General features: G+C 37.5%; 1 protein-coding gene across 3 annotated transcripts in view; it reads right to left on the reverse strand.

The window, feature by feature from the left end:
* The window catches only part of si:dkey-34e4.1 (carboxyl-terminal PDZ ligand of neuronal nitric oxide synthase protein), an 86,366-nt gene that overhangs the window by 24,255 nt on the left and 44,480 nt on the right, over positions 1-17,631 (reverse strand). For all 3 annotated transcript variants that reach the window (XM_014006603.1, XM_014006602.1, XM_014006604.1), the window contains 5 exons: positions 15,870-15,962; positions 15,677-15,735; positions 10,337-10,445; positions 8,791-8,932; positions 4,884-5,041 (listed from right to left, as the gene is read on the reverse strand). In XM_014006603.1, coding sequence (XP_013862057.1) covers positions 4,884-5,041; positions 8,791-8,932; positions 10,337-10,445; positions 15,677-15,735; positions 15,870-15,962 — 561 coding nt within the window. The remainder of the gene's footprint in view (positions 1-4,883; positions 5,042-8,790; positions 8,933-10,336; positions 10,446-15,676; positions 15,736-15,869; positions 15,963-17,631) is intronic.

Consider the following 17,631-nt stretch of genomic DNA (forward strand, 5'->3'; position numbering starts at 1 on the left):
TTGCCATCAACTATCAGGTTCAAAATCTGTTCAAAATATATTTAATAAATCACTGGATAGATCTTAATAAAAACTCTTAGAAATAAATCAATACAGGTGCAACTGTTTCACTGCCGTCATCGCCACATAATTTTAGGAAACACTAAAATGGCGATAACTCAGCCATTTTTTACCAATGTTGAGATACAATTTGACGTGGTAGTCGATGCACAGTCGTAGCACAGCACACTGTAAGAAAGTCACACCAGTTCTCTCTGTTCTCATTAAAACCGGCCTTTATCTTTCTCTCATTTTGTAATGTCCACATTCAACCGCTAGAGGGGAGAGCAGCACAATAAAATCTGAAGTGAGCCTCCTAAAATTAACAAAAGGCAGAAAACTCTTCTACATGGCATGTATACAAGCAATTTTTAAAAATGACCTTAAATAAGCAATAACTCTAATGAGTTACTTTTTGTACATGATCAGAGTTGTAATCAACATCATTAAGCTAATCTTCAGGCGTTTTCAGCACACTTTTTCCAACTCAGCACAAGGATCTATCAACGATCTTTTGCCCAAACTTTGAGCCTTTCCTTATCTTTCTTCCTGCCTCTCTCCTACTTGTTTGGTGCTTATCTTCACACAGCAGATGTTCCGAACCCCTCAGTTGGATTATTGTGGCAGGTTTTTTTTTTTTTTTTCAGAAATCAAAGAGAACAGACTTGGTTTTGGGGAGGATTAGATGTCTCTTTGACACAGCAGGCAGGAATAGTCAAGCTACCCACTCTGATCCTCCTTGTCTTTATTTTTTTCACCCCCAACAGGACGACAGTTTTTTTTTACACCGGCTGATTTCGGTCAGGAAGAAGACAAAACTCATCTCGGTTGATGCTTAGTTCTATGAGCCATTTGGAAGCTTTGCTCACTGATAACAGCATGAAGTGCCACCCGAGCCAAGCTATGAATCAAGAGGGCAGAGTCAGTGTCATGTAGACACAAAAGCTGCAACAAAGAAACCTGCAATCATCACAGTGTGGAGCCTGCTCCATGCTACTGCTGAGTTGGGGAGGAAAGGAGGAACATGAAGGGATGAAAATGTGGACAAGCAGAACCTGAGGGCTAACTGAGGACATGATGTTGACTCTCTGAGCTCTTTTGTACAAAACCTTTTAAAGATAGCTCTGACTTCTGAACTATTTCCATGAAAATTTGATGTGTTTTTGCCAAAAACAGAACAAAAAAAAAAAAGCCATGGTAGCAGATAGAGATATCTGTTGAATTGGTCTTGGAGCTGATGTGTCCCATCACATCAGATCAGGTATTAATTCATATCAGGCCAAACTAAACTAAGCATATTTTCATGTTCCTGGCTTTTTAAACGGAAGTAGTTCTAGATAACTAGAAGGCTCCAGAGATGTGTCTTGATTTGTTTTGTTAATCAGGAAGACCCCTGGAAAATTGGTCCAAATACTATTTTAACATTTTCTACTGAGGATTTCTTGGTGTCGTGTGAAAGAGGAAACTTTAAACCATATTTGGATATCAGGATTTCCCAATTGGTATTGAAATTAGCTTCACTAGTGAGCAGGAAAAATAGCCTAAATGTAGGGCCTGTTTTTGCTCAAAGGGCAGCTGTGGCACCGACAGCCGACCAGGAGTAAACAGGTTGCTACCCTTGGATGCTACATGTTAGCAAGTCGATTCTGAATTTGTTGCGCAGTCAGAGCCGGTTAAATGATCATCTGACTTAGTTCATTGTTTACATTTTAACCTGCATTTGGTCGGCTGCTCTGGTGAAGTGTGTATTTACGGAACGAGAGCAACGCGACATGCTCTACGTAAAGCTAACTAAATCATTGATCCGCTTTAGTATCAGCACAGTCCGACACCAACGTTACTGTCATGTCTGTGGATTCTCAGTCATCCAGGACATGGAAAATTAAAAGAAAAATATGAAAAAAACATGTGGAGCTACAAGATTTAAACTGAACGACTCAAGGTTAGTATCACTATTACTTAGATCAGTGGTTCCCAAAGTTGGGGTAGGGACCCAAAGTGGGGTCCTGAAACATCAAGGTGGGGTCCTGAAAAGCTTTTCTAAATTAATGACATTTTTGCCTTAGTTGCCTAAAATGTATAAATATAGAATAATAAATATTGTTACTATGCCCATGTTTAGTTGACCTGATACAAAGGTTTATCATCCAAAACTAGTTGTGGGCACAGGTCTCTGCTACTGTTAAAAAGTTTGGGAACCACTGCACTTCAGAAATCAGTTTAAAGGGTAAAAAAATAATTGGTGATGTAATATTTTCCGTATAATTATTACAAAAACACAAAATAAGTATAATCAAGTATTTATATTTGTGTAGCCTTTGTTTTTAGGGTTATTAACAAAGTTTGTGTACTCAGACCAGTAATATTTGGGGTCACAAGATTTGCCATGAATATTTTGTGGGTCAGAAGATAAAAAGTTTGGGAACCACTGACAATCTGCACACCTCCAACTCACAGACGTAAAAGTTGAAAGAATTTTGACTGTTTCAAAGAACTGCAGTTCGCTTTGACAAACATCGACATGTATCTGATTTAGTACCAAGTTTTAATTTTTAAAAATGTGTTTTTAAAATCACTGTGTAATGTTTAAGTTCTAACTCAGTAAGTACTCGGTGTCGATATTGGGTAATGACAAGTACTCAAACTAAAACACTCTTATTCAGTTTTAGAAAAACTGGTATCGGTGCATCCCTACAAATTTTACTTACAATGATACAAACAACTTAACTAACTTAACTCAAAATATTGCTTAGGAAAGTGCTTCAAACGTCCTTTAGGATTATTATCTGGACATTTCCTTCAAGGGACCCATAGAAAAGTAATTTTTTTGACAATGTGACAAAGTGTGGTAGTAACAGACAGCCATTCCTAACACACATATCCAGCATATCTCATGAGGGTAAACAACACAAATTCATTTAAGAGGTTCATCCAAAACATCTGTAAACCCTTTCACTTCCCAGCATGAGATGATTTTTGTTTAAAACTCTGGCATGAAAGGTGGCGAGCAACATGCATTACTTCAAGAACTAGGTTTTTTTAGTCTGAACTTATTCCTGTGAAGTCATCAGTAGATGTGAACACTTTGTGCTGAGCTGAAAACTTTCAAAAGGGGAAAACGGCAGAAACAGTGAAGCCGTGAACTTTTTCAAATCATCCAGCAGTAAACGGACCTTAAAGTGATTTGTGATATCAAGTCTATCCAAAAGGCCAATTCTGCAATATTTTTATGAATTAGGAAACGTTTAAGTCCTTCCTTGGGGAACGTTTCAAATTTTATTTGATTTTTTTGCATACTTATGCATTTCGGTCTAATCTAAGTATCTCAGCAAACGAGCACTCCTCGGCTTGTGGATTGAGTTGTGGATAATTGAGGTATTTAGTGAAACAATCAGGATCCTAAGAGAAATGTCTTGTAAATCCGGGAAGCTGAGCGCTGTGAATCCAGCATGTGTAGTTTTGAGGAGAAGTTGTTTGAGGCAGACAGAAAGTACGTCCATATGTAGGATTTTTCCGGACGCACTTATAAAGATAGACAAATGGCCCAAAACTCGTGGACAGAGAGAACAAAGACGTTGTGCACAGAGGAATCCATCTGTCAAAAAATGTGGCGTTTTAACTGTGACAGATTTGTGGCCAAAGTATTGGCAGATATTGAGCACTTTTGTGGAGACTCTTCTGCTGTGACATGCACCACAGCAGGAGATGTTTCCCAGGAGTTCTGCTGCATGTGTTGCATGAGTTATGAAAGATGTGTGCGAAACCATGTGATGCATTGAGGCTTCAGCTGGAGCATACTGGGCCCTTAAAAAGAGTTTTAGTTAAATTAAATCAGGGGTGTCAAACTCCAGTCCTCGAGGGCCACTATCCTGCATGTTTTAGAGGTTTTCCAGCTCCAACACACCTGATTCAGTGACTGAATTAACTCTTCAAATTGGGCAGAAGCCTGTTAATCACCCAGCGATCAAAATCAGGTGTGTTGGAGCAAGAAAACCTCTAAAACATGCAGGATAGCGGCCCTCGAGGACAGGAGTTTGACACCCCTGAATTAAATAACAACTTGGTTATATCAGTTTATCATATCGAATTCAGCACCACTGAACAACTCAAATCAAATATCGTTGAAGGCACAGTGTGTAGGATTTGTTGTTTTCAGCGACATCTAGTGGTTGAGTGGTTGAATCATCCTCCCTGGTCCTCCCCCCACCCCCGCCCCCCGCTTCCAAACACAAAGGAGTTGCTACGGTGTCTCTCAGGTGTCAAAAACCTTTGATAATTCCAACCACGATGTCTACCAGCAGCTTCAGGGCTAGTGATGTTTCAAGTGGTAAGATTATGAGTTTTTAATAAGTAAAATTATCCCAGCTACAATGACAGACAACAAATATTACATTTATAGTATTACAACTAAAACCGTTTTTGATGCCGCCACCGCAGTTTGTCCTTCATGAGCCTTCGTAGGCAAGATGGCGGTGCAAGATGGCGGCTGCCTGTGTGGCGACCCGCGACCATGGAGATATAAACAGCTTTTTATGAGGTAAAAATAATAAAACAAGGTCTTTGTCTGCAATGATTAGATATGTTTTTTTTATTATTGTCATTAGTGATTATCTCAATTATCTCAAAAGAATTGACAAAATCCTACACACTGTGCCTTTAAGGATGTTTGAACCTTTCCTAGAGATTTGAAAATGTTTTCCTAATATTGTCGGCACCATTTACAGCCCTTCTCTACTTAGACAAGAAACATTAAAAAGGTGATTTTAATAAGAAAATCACCCTCTTAATATGATAAAACCAGAACTGTGTCAGCAATAATAAACTGTACGTGTTTAATGTCTCACCATTATGGTCTGTCCAGGTTTGACAACATTCAGCTCAGCCAAGCTCTGCAGGACCTCACTGACAGCCTTCTCACACAGCGAAGCACCAACTGAAGGATCCGATCCACTCTGGTTGTCTCCATCTTCATTTTCTCCTTCTGCTCCAGTTAGTTTACGACCTGTGAAAAAAACACACACACACACATAAAAGACCCAAGCTTACTCCCAGAGCTGACTTCTGTAGACTTTTCATCTTCTACTTCATCTGAAAGTTCAAAAGTATCCAACGTAGCAATTCGTTATTGATCAAATATTAAACCCTACGTTAGTACTATCTTCAGAGCAAACACACAATAACAGTAAGGACGCACAGCAAATTACAGTCATTACCGGAAGCACTGCTAATCACACTTCGGTGTTAGCTATCCTTCATGAACGGTGCTGCAGCACAAGGCCCAAATGAACACTTAGATCCACATTATTATTTCCATGTTCCCTAAATCTGTTGACATTCAAGCTGCTACCAGACATCTGTGCTGTTTGATCACCAGCCAAAACTAATGAGCTGCTGTGGTTTGATTTTTCCATGTCAGCCTTAATAAAGCGTGTAATCAAACCGCTACAGAACACAGTCAAGCTTGACCCACGGGGTGGTGGTGGGGTGCTCAAACCTTAGGAGGCCAGAGGGATTAGAAAAGGCCTTGTTCTCAACAAAAGTTATTTTTCAGTCCTTGTGTTGAAGATGAAACGTGTTTTCATAAAACAACTGAAAGGGTTTTTCCAACAACAATGCCACAATAAACAGATTAAGGGTTGAGGACAAGAGCATTTAAAATTTAATAACACAAAACAAGATAATGGGGGGATGTGAATGAGCTGTTGCAGTTTGTTGACTTTATGGTTCTCGAAGACTTCAATTTATGCAACAAACAGCTCGTTTTGGAAGGTGGGTTATACTTGGAATTTTGGTACAGATCCGATACCACGTAAATACCATGCTAGTGTCACATATTCTGATTCCAATGCACATACCAATACTTTTTAATGAAAATATCATGATAATTATAATTATAATTTTTGGATTTTTCCTTTAGTTAGTCGATTATGATAAAACACAGGACAAGAATTTTAGGCAAACGAAAACGTTTTGTATTAACTATAACGACATCAATATAAAACAATGTAAGAGAATGAATATAAAAAAATTACATCCCCTTTACACAAACTGAAAAAAAAGTTATCAAATGCAAAATAACACAAAAAAGCAACAATGTAATTATAACAACATAATTTAACAATGTCAACCAAAAATGCCTTCTATTAGACGCCGGCATAATGAAGAGGAGGGGTTTCTACTATTGATTATTACAAACAACTTGGAGTCACTACTGACTTTAAATTATCACTTTATTCCCCAAAAAAAAGTTAGTGGTGCAAGCAATGTGTAAACAAAAGTGTCAATCTCATCGTGCTAGCATCTCTCTGATACCAATACTCATCTTAGCATCAATACTATTAATACTTAGATCAATACGCATAAATCTGAGTATTCACAGAAACTGCTCGGGTGTTGACAACTTTCAGTGTTTTAACAAAACAGTTCACAAGACTTTAAATTAAAAACCAAAAAAATAAAAACATAAAAAAAAACTATTTCCTGAAATATCTGCAGATCCAAATGTAAACTAAAAACACCTCAGCTCACACCGAACTGCTTTATTCTAACTGGTTCTGTTGCTTTACTTCCTATTTTCCTGATTTCCAGGTTGTCCTGTAAGCTACGTATGCTGTGACCCAAAGGAATGGTTTCATTACGACCGACAACTCAACTGTGTGGATCAGGCAACAGAGGCATGCTGATCCGAGCGAGCACCATTTAGCTTGAAATGAAAACTGCGGAGACCCTAAAAGAACATCTGTGTATGATGGTAGACAAGTACAGTATTTGTAACAAAGTGAAACAAAGCAGGACAGAAACTGCAGCTTTGTTCGTTTTTGCCCAAACAGTCGTCTGTTTGTGATAGAGGGACACAATAAAAATGTACCAGCAGACAACAGATTGTCTATTTTTGGAGTCGCACACCTGAGAGTAGCTCCCTGCCTCATTCTCTTTGATTTCTACCCAAAACAACGTGCAGTCACACACACCTGCCCTGACAACAGGGTCTCCCTTTGCTGCACACAAACACCTTCACTGCTTTCATCTTTGCTCCCTAAACCAAGATCTACACGGCTTTATGTGCCCGAATCAAATCAGTTCACCAGATTAGGGGTTTGCCTGTAAAAACTGCGCAGGATAGTGCACCTTTCGGGTTCCTCACAACGGTTCATAAAATATAAAATACAGCAAGACGCTTTCTTATAATTTCCAATGTTTTATATTTGGATGATATTCCTGTTGTTTTAAGGCTATATCTCAAAATATCCATAGTGCTCAGTGTGTGTCTGGGGAATGACTCTCAGATACTATCACAACAAACTTGATAACTGATTGTTACATTCATTTTTTATGTTTTAGCTATAGTGACTAACTTGAGTTGGGTTGACTCAAAAACTAATGAGTTGTAGAGGTGCATTGACGTCCATTCATTTTTCAATCATTTGCAGCCTGCAGCTCTGGGGCCACATTGTGGCTCTTTGGGCCCTCTGCAGCGGATCGTTGAAGTTTTGACCAAAACTAAAATGAGATTGATTTATTTATGTTTTTATACCCACAACAGAAAAGACTAGCTTTAGCAGTTTTCCTGTCAATTTGTTTGCAAATCCAGTTTGTGATCGATACGACTAATACAAGGAGTGAAACGTGTTGATTACTTGCTCATGGCCTGTTGGCCACTTCAATAATCCAACTTCCAGCCTTCCAGTATGACGTTTCTCTCAAACCCATCAAGATTAATTTGGAATAACCTACAAGCTGCTGAGGAGAAAATATGGTGAGCCCATTAAAAAACATTAAGAATAAAAAACACATATGCCTGCATAGTTTGGAGTTTTCATTTTGTATTAAATTTGGTATAAACTACATACTGTATTTTTCATGTTTACATGAACATGTTTTTTATGATCTAAAGTTTTTGAGTAATAATAAATTTTAAAATTCACCACATTTTTTGCTTTATAATGTCACCCCTACTGGCAGGAAAAGCCCCCAATTAAAAAAACTGAAAGTGGCCCACGGGTCACCAGTTAATAATTACAGTTGTACCTGTTTTACAGCTCCAAACATTTTATTTGTGAGTCGAGGAGCAGAAATGGATCTTCTCTGGGTCCTCACAAGGTAGCATGTTTTTGATAAAATGGCCTAATAAATGCCAGAAATGCTCATTTTTTCCTGCCTTTCGTGGCAGTAGGCAATAACTAGTGCTTCTTTACAGCTCTAAATGTTTTGTCTTTTCATTCAAACATTTTTTTCCACCACATTACTACAATATTTTGCTAGAAAACATTATCCTGACCAAACGTGCTGGACATTATAGTGGATATGAAAACGTTCTGTACAACTTGTCCAATAAGAGTTTAAAAAAAACCATCAAACTCATATTTTTAACAACACATATCAACCATCAAGAGCGCTGTTTTAATCTAGACTGAAAAATCTCAACATGAACGATTCATTTGAATAATTCAGTTGTTTGTGCTGCCTGCTTTATTTTCCATAAAATAACCCCATTATAGTCAGTGTTGACAGACACATCTTTAGTGAAGAAACACCCACAGCTCATCACCTCATCAGCTCTCCTGTATTCAGTGCTCTTCCGTGAAAGACGTTTTATTTTTCCCCAGACGTCCCCCTCACTTTGTCCTACTTTTGTTGCACAACACATGATGATTTGTCGCACTACCTCGGCTAACATTTCTAAGCAGTGACTAGTGTTTTAATATTTATCTGTTTCTTTTTTATTATGTTCAGTAATAACGTGAGGCTCACCGCGGCTGCCGGGCTCCTCTGTCGACTTGTCGCTCTCTCCGTCCGCCTGTCCGTCAACGTCCTGCTCAGCATGTTGCAAACTGATCTTATGGCACACCTCGAACGCCTGACCTACTGTCCGCACGATACGCATGGCCTGTGTCTGACAGGGACAGAAGGAAGACTGATTAACATTGATGCTTATAATTAATTTAATAATTAATTATACACACACAAAGACATTTGACTAAAGCGGGGTTCCTACAGCTTAAGGCAAGTTAAATTTAAGACTTTGTAAGACCTCTTTAATGCATCTTAAAATGAAATTTAAGACCAACTTCACAATAAACACAAATGGAAAAAAACAGTTAGCAACAATTATAACAACAACAAAAAAAGATTAGCTGTGAGAGGCATTCAGTAAATTATGTAAAAATAAATAAATGTTACCAATTGTTTTAAAAATTGAGATGGACTAAAATCCTGCTTAATTTTTTTTTAAGATTTTTAAAACCTCTGAAAGTTTAAGACATTTTAAGGCTAATTAAGACTTTAATTTTGTATTGATGAATTCAATGCCTTTTATGACTTCTTAAGGATCAACCAGAACCCTGTAAAGGAATGCAGGCCTCCCACCACCTGTCATGCCAGAGCTTTGAGCTAAGATGATCTTATATTGAGAAATGAGCAGAGTTGAGGTGTTGAATTTTATTTTATTTTTGTACAATCAAACTAAATTGAAAGACCTAATGCTGACAGTATGTGTTGACAATGAGTCTCAGCTACTGCTACACAAATTGTGAGCTTGGTGTCTGTAAAACTGACTGACTTGTCGCCATTTTTGTGTTTTCTAAGGCCTATTAGTCGTACTAATCTTCAACTGGGGCTGACTCTAAAAGTTAATCAATTGTATATGTACATCCTATGATTACAGTAGTTTTTGAAAGTTTCATTAAAATCCAGTCAGTGGTCCATAATGAGTCCCTCTCAGCTATCACCCTGCCACTTTTTAGCTTAATATTTGTAAAAGTGAATTCCAGCTATTTTTGTGTTTATGTACAGTCCACTGTGGTGGCCATCTTGAAGTGAGTTGGCTTTAAAACTTGATCAGTGGTAGATGTACATCCGGTGGTTTTGAAACTTTCATAAAAATCTACCCAGTGGTTCATGGGACATCCCAAAGGTTATCGTCAAAGTTTTAAACAAAGATATTTCACAATCTGTTAGTGCTCAAAGCAGATGTTGGGGATCAGTCTCAGCCAATGCCATGCCAAATCTTAGCTCAATATCTCTGAGATACAGTCTGGTTTGTGTTTCTTACGGTCGATGAACCGTGCTGTCATCTCTAACTAGGATTAACTTCAAATGTAAATCAGTTCTAGATGTACATTCTTATATACATATGCTTAAAGCTTCTTAAAGCAAAATCCATTTAGTGGTTTGTGTGATATTTTGCTAACAGACAAACATTGTGTACATATAAACAGTGGTATTTTGCTCATGTGTAACCTCAGGAAACACTCAGACATGTGTGCTTTGTTGATTGGTTGATCATAATTAACTCTACCTTCTTTTTAGATTTGAAGACGTTGCATCTGAAAGAGTTACTGGAGCCATCTCTTGCGATGTAGCTAAAGATCTTCAAGTCCTGGGAGTCATGAGACACATAGAAAATCCTGGAAACCAAGGCAGGCAGGAGAGTTAAATTCTAAGGAAAATAAAATATATTGCACGCAATATGCACAAAGTCCTTCACCTTTTTTATGATCAAAGCAAAAAAGAAGGAAAAACATCCTGCACCTACCCAAAAAAAAAAAAAATCTCTACAATTTGCATGGTAGACATAAATGGTTAAAGGTATAGTTCAAATCATTTAAAGGGCTGTTCTGTTCTCCACAACCCGTTAGAACGTTGATCGTCGCAGCCATTTTGGACTATCTTCATGCCTGACGTGGCTCATGAAGAAACATACTGTTAGAGTTCTGCACAGAAAGTTTGTGGATGTGTTTAGGTTTAAACAATGCTGCATTTGTAACATTTATGTGTGTCAAATATAAAAATGATTATTTAGAATACATTTAGTTACAGTACATATAGAAAGTGACAAAAATGTATTGAAGAAAGCAAAACCCACAAAATTCCCTGAAACAACTTGAAACTGACAAAAGTCATAAGAAAAAAAATGATAATTAGACATTGCTTTTGAATTTTGGTGCAAGAAAATTATTTTAAAAACAAACTGGTGAGGCTGTATTTGACAAAAACAAAAGAATGAAACACTGACTAAATATTTAGTTGCACAACCTTTTTAATCCCTGCAATCAAATAATTTCTATAACTCTCTCTGTCTGAGGGTATTTTGGCTCAAACTGCTCCTGCTGTCTCAGGTTTGAAGGATTGCTTCTCCAAACTACAGGTTTCAGCTTCTTCTGCAGGATGTTCAACAGAATTTAAATCTGGGCTCACAAGCTCCAAATAATGTTTTGTTCTTAGCTATTCTTAGATGTTTTTAGGTCATTACCCCGTTTGAAGACTGATGAAACTGAGGCCAAGCTTTTTGACACTGAGCAGAAATTTCTTTCCAGAATGCCTTGATAGTCTTGAGATTTCATTGTTGTTGTTTTTTGTGTGTCTGTGAAAAGCTAATCTGACTTGTTGCAAAAAAAAAAAAAATCCAGTTTTGTTTGATTTGTCCAAAAGATTTTCTTCCAGAAGGTTTGCGGCTTGTCAGTTTGGATTTTGGCAAATTTTAGTCTGGCTTTTTTATTTGGTGTCTTCCTCAGTTATCTTCCATTAAGTCCCCATTGACTCAACCACCGATTAATAGAGCAATCTGACACTGATGTACCTTGACCTTGGAATTCACCTTTGATCTCTGACTTTCTGGGCTCTTTGGTTACCAGTCATATAATCTCATCAGTTTGTCATCAGGGTTTCTCTTACTGCTATGCCTAAGGAGGTTGTCTACAGTCCAGTAGACGTTAAAACGTCGTACCTGCAGCCACAGGGACAACGGTTCCTTGCAAATTGTCTTTTATCTTTTCATATGCTTGTCAATTATTTTCTTTCTAAACTCCTTATGGTAAGTTCACACCAAACGCGTTTTGAGCAGCAAAAATGCGTCCAATGCCTCAAGTTGGACGCTCTACGTTCAGACCGGGACACAGAGTAGAGGTGCGTCTGAAGAGGGAGGAGAGTCTTGGGTTTTTTTTTCTGGTCTGTCTTCAGCGGATGAAATAAAGATAAAATAAAGAAAATGGCTTTGCTTTATTTACTAAAGAGCAAGTGAACGTTGCGCACAGCAGATGATTCATTCACCAGACAATTTAAAGGCGGTTTGTTCAGTTTCACCACTCAAGGAGCTGCGAGCTGACAAACTATGTATTTGTCCCGAGCCCAGTTTAACACCACGGTCAGTTTAACGAGCTGCTGACCCACATCGATGCTGATATCTCCAGCCAGAACACCAACTGCAGACGGTCGATTTCAGCTAAAGAGCTCCTGTCCGTCTGTTTCGGGTTAGTGGGCAACATTCAGGAAACCGTCACGTGGAAAAAATAGTCTCTCTGATTGGTTGACGCCGCGCGTCGAGCAGCAGAAGTTCAGATTTTTGAACTTGAGCGTTGGCTGCTTTGGACGCACCACATTCATGGAAAACGCTCTACCGCTACCAACCGCTTCTTTGCGAGCCGCGCTACACAGATCTGACCCCTATAGGCGCATCCGCTATAGACTTTGCATGTAAGCCGGCCGTTCCTGCAACTCAAAATGCGTTTGGTGTGAACGTACCATAAGACACTGTTTTTTTGCTTTCTGTGGTCTATGTTCAGTGTGGTACATGCCATGATATCAAACAGCATTGTGACTATTTTACACCTTTTAAATAAGTAGACTGACTGATTACAAGATGGAGGATACCTGTGATGCTGATTGCAGGACACACCTTAGTGTCCCTAAGGTTAAATTAGTATTTTTCTGTGTGTACCAGCGTTTTTGTCAAGGCCAGTTGTTTTTTTGAATATTTCTATTAAAGCAATGAGTGATTTTTAGCTATTTTTTCCTAATACTACTTTGCTTTATTTCAAATTATTTTAGTGACCATTTAGGGGTTTTTTTCTAACCAAAGTGTGCATCCCTTTAAAGAGGAAAGCTGCAGATCCACTGCTGTAACATCTCCCAACTGGGAACCTGGCAAAGAAGCACAAGCTAAGATAATTGCTTGTAACCCACCAAGTCCCTTGGTAAGGTGTGGTTTTGTCAAGAGATATTTATCTATAATTTAAAAGTGAACACATCTGAGTGCACACAAATCTGCTTCATAAGTAGATAAGACTACCACTGGAAAGGTAGCACTATTGTGGCACTTCATAATTAAATTGCTGGCCCTTTTGAGTGCCAGTTTACGGATGTGTGAGTGACTCCGCCATCACCACACCAACAGAGTGATGGATATGATACAGAAGCCCCAAATCAATGCCTTTCATTCAGCTGCACCAACAGCAGTGAGTCTAATCAAACTAAAAGAGAGTGACACAATTTGCCTACAAGCAACAGCTTCCAAATCCAAATCTGAGTAGCGTAACACAGTACAACTGACTCTCCTTCAAATTAGGATGACATACATATGCTCCACTTGCTATGTGCCAAGTTATAGATTATTTATTAGATTCGGCAGAAGTGCTGTTGATCATTCAGGCACGTGAGTCGGACATGATGGGATACATGGAAGAAACTTTAAAGTGCATCTTTATCATCTAAACTAATTCTGTGGATATATTCTTTTATAAAATGTCAGAGGACATAGGGTTCAAAAGTAGCCGTAAGCCGGTGAAATTTGCAGTGTAACATCTCTGTTAAGCTGTATTTTACCAGCTACTTTTGCTTAGGCCAAATTGTATTGGGAAGTAGGAATTTCCCATTGATGAGTTTTAACTTTTTACTGGAATGTTCCTTCCAGCTTTGTCTTCTTCCTGTTTAACCAGGTGCAAGCAGTCTGATTTCAGTCAGCTGCCCTTCATTTGCTCGCTCCTTCTCCACACACAGCAGTTTGTTTAGGGACCGTCAACAAATTACAGAATGAACAACATAAGAAAAAAAATTAATAACTTTTAGGTCATGTGACCCAGTGACACAAAACTAATGTGAAATTGTTCAGCCAGATTAGACATATGAGACACACATCTGATGTTAAGTTTTTTTTATTACAATTTTCTTTGTGCAAAATTGTTTATTTTTCTTCAATGAAGTCAAGCACCAGTTCTTAACGTATTTTTTTAAATTTCTTAACATTTTCTAATGCTAACTTGTTCATATGTTTGCATTTTGTTTTTGCTCTGTTCTTAAAATGACATTTGAAGATTCAACACAACACATTCTTCTTACTTCACCACAAACTGTTCTTGTAAATGGAACAAAAAAATGAAACAGTAAGTTGATTTAAAAAAAAACTATTGTTAAATGATACACAGGTATTCACACAAGGAATAACTCCACATTCTTTACAAATAAAAAGTACAATTGTTCGCAAAAACTGCAGATTTTTGGACTATTCAAACACCCTCCCAGCCTTTTCCCAAATGCCAGGAAAATGCAGTGATGTTCTAAAATATCAATTTTTTGTGCTGGAGGACCCCAAGACCCCCATGATCAGTCACTTTGTGCCTTCAGTGCTGGACTTTACTGTATAATTAGTCATCCCCCAACTTTTTCTAAGTATACTTACTACTACTGAATCCTTTGAAGCCCCTGACAGGTTGTATACCAGTAGTTTGCTAACAATTAGTACTTTAGTTGAAACTTAAACAGGCTGACTGGAATGAATATTGGTCATCGTTTTTGGGTGACCAATAAATGCAATGCAGACAGGTTTATTTTATTTATTTTACCTTCATTTTACCAGGCAAATCCCACTGGGATCTCAGATCTCTTTTTCAAGGGAGGCCTGGTCCTGAAGGCAACCTATTGCATTTCTATTGTATTTTTATTGTAATCCTGTTGTATTTTATTCTGTATTAATATGATTTTATTCTGTATCAATATGATTTTATTCTGTATTAATGATTTTATTCTGTATTAATGATTTTTATTCTGTATTAATATGATTTCATTCTGTATTAATATGATTTAATTCTGTATTATGATTTTATTCGGTATCAATATGATTTTATTCTGTATTAATGATTTTATTCTGTATTATGATTTTATTCTGTATCAATATGATTTTATTCTGTATTATGATTTTATTCTGTATCAATATGATTTCATTCTGTATTACGATTTCATTCTGTATTAATATGATTTTATTCTGTATTATGATTTTATTCTGTATTATGATTTTATTCTGTATCAATATGATTTCATTCTGTATTATGATTTTATTCTGTATTATGATTTTATTCTGTATCAATATGATTTCATTCTGTATTACGATTTTATTCTGTATTAATATGATTTTATTCTGTATTATGATTTCATTCTGTATTAATATGATTTCATTCTGTATTATGATTTCATTCTGTATTAATGATTTCATTCTGTATTATGATTTTATTCTGTATCAATATGATTTCATTCTGTATTACGATTTTATTCTGTATTAATATGATTTCATTCTGTATTATGATTTCATTCTGTATTAATGATTTCATTCTGTATTATGATTTCATTCTGTATTAATGATTTCATTCTGTATTATGATTTCATTCTGTATTAATGATTTTATTCTGTATTATGATTTCATTCTGTATTATGATTTTATTCTGTATTATGATTTTATTCTGTATTAATATGATTTCATTCTGTATTAATATGATTTCATTCTGTTTTAATGACTTTATTCTGTATTAATGATTTTATTCTGTATTAATGATTTCATTCTGTATTAATATGATGGTTTGAGTTTACATACCTGTATATTGGATCATGCATGATTAGCATTTTGCTCTCATCCCACGTCCATTCTTTTCTCTGTGTAGGACACAAATAATCATCATCATCCGGCTTCATAGTAACTAATTTACACACAGCAGTTCCTGTTTGTTTTCACTCAGTAATAAATGTTAAAACAACCCGATTTAGAGAGTTTATCAGCACTGGCTTACCTTCTGCTTTTTCCTTAGTGACACCTTGACTCCTTCAACAGACACCACGATGCTGACCTTCTTCTTCTTGATGTTCTTGGCTTTGAATTCATACTGGGAAAGCAAATCCAAACAGGTAACACCAGAGAGTTAGCATTACTCAATAACCAGATTTGAATGAAAGAAAGTTGTAGATAAAATATATCATTTATGCAAGCAAGTTGAGATTCCAGGGTGAGTTAAAAAAAACAGAAAAAAAACACAACATAAGTAAATAAAGCTTCTACCCCTGACTGCAACATTTAGACCTTTTATCAGGTTTTATTCATCATTCAGTTTTTTCACAGTACATATATTAGGAAACTATTCATCCATGCATTTGCTTCTGTGTATCCAAGGGTGGGAAGCGGAGATAACAGGTCCAGTAAGCAAATCAAGGCATCCTGTTTTTCTGAAGTGACACTCCAGCGCCACCTGTGAGATCTGAAGACGTTCCCAAGACAAAGAGGATATACTGATCCACATCTCATCACCACAGATGAACCAATAAATAGAGCTTTGCTTTTCATCGCAGCCCTTTTTTCTACAAGACAAACCAGAGCAATGCCCTCGTTACTGCAGACAAAGGCCTGACCTGTGGCAAAGACAGGTTTGGGAGTCTGAGGAGAGAGAACGCACAAATCTAACTCGTCACCGCAGTGAGAGCCATGCTGCTTTGCCAGGTGACTGAATTAAGAATGCACTCTGTCAGTATTAAAATAAGATCTGCAGCTTACATCAATTTATCAGATCTGGTATAAATTATTCGCTCATGCCAAGAGCTGTAATAACGTCTGCTGTGGTGTTCCCCATTGCTGACGGAAAGAGAAAAAAATAAATGTCTTACCAGCCTATTTTTTACCTCAACTATAAGGTAAGCACATTCAACCTAAACTAAAACTAAACTAAACAACATCTTTGCAAAAGGTCCAAAAATGAGTGTTTTTGTTTTGTTGAACCTAAAGCTGTGTATGGACTGGGTGACTAACACGTTTCTCCCTCGTCAGCTGGCCTCGTGCTCTGCTGACAAATTTAGCATGTCCTGCCTGTCAACTCAGATCAGTGTTCCTTGTAAACCTGAAGCAGACTTTTAAGTGGTAAAAACTGTAAAACAGCTTGGGTGTGCATAAACATATGTTTTAGTCGAGCGGCTCCTATAGAGAATGCAGAGGTGCATGCTGGGAGGGAAGCATTAAGCAAAGGAACAGGATAAAATAAAAAAGGGCTTCTAATCAGACTCCTGCACATTACAAACTATTTCATTTAGACTGATTGGCAAATATGTTTAATGCACAACAAGTAAAAACAAGAGTTTTAAAGTGCAACACAGCAAACATGAGCCTAACGGTTAGCTGAGTTCCAGCGTACAGAAAACAGCTGGATCATTAGAATTTGGTGGAGTTCATCCATCCCCACTTCTTCCTTTCAGGGTCACGGGGGTCAGTGGTGCCCATATCCAGCAGTCACTGTGCGAGGGGTGGGGTACACCCTGGGTAGGTCACAAGTCCATCACAAGGACACATAGAGAAAAAACTTAGTTACCATTTAACCTAACAGTCATGTTTTTGGTCTGTGGGAGGAAGCTGGAGTACCCAGAGAAAACCCACACATGCACAGACAGAACACGCAACCTCCACCCAGAGAGGTTCTCCACAGGGATTTGATCTGGCAACCTTCTTGCTGAGAGAACACATATATATATATATATATATACACTCACCGGCCACTTTATTAGGTACACCAC

Source organism: Austrofundulus limnaeus, unplaced genomic scaffold, assembly GCF_001266775.1.
Source record: "Austrofundulus limnaeus strain Quisiro unplaced genomic scaffold, Austrofundulus_limnaeus-1.0 Scaffold36, whole genome shotgun sequence".
Lineage (NCBI taxonomy): Eukaryota > Metazoa > Chordata > Actinopteri > Cyprinodontiformes > Rivulidae > Austrofundulus > Austrofundulus limnaeus.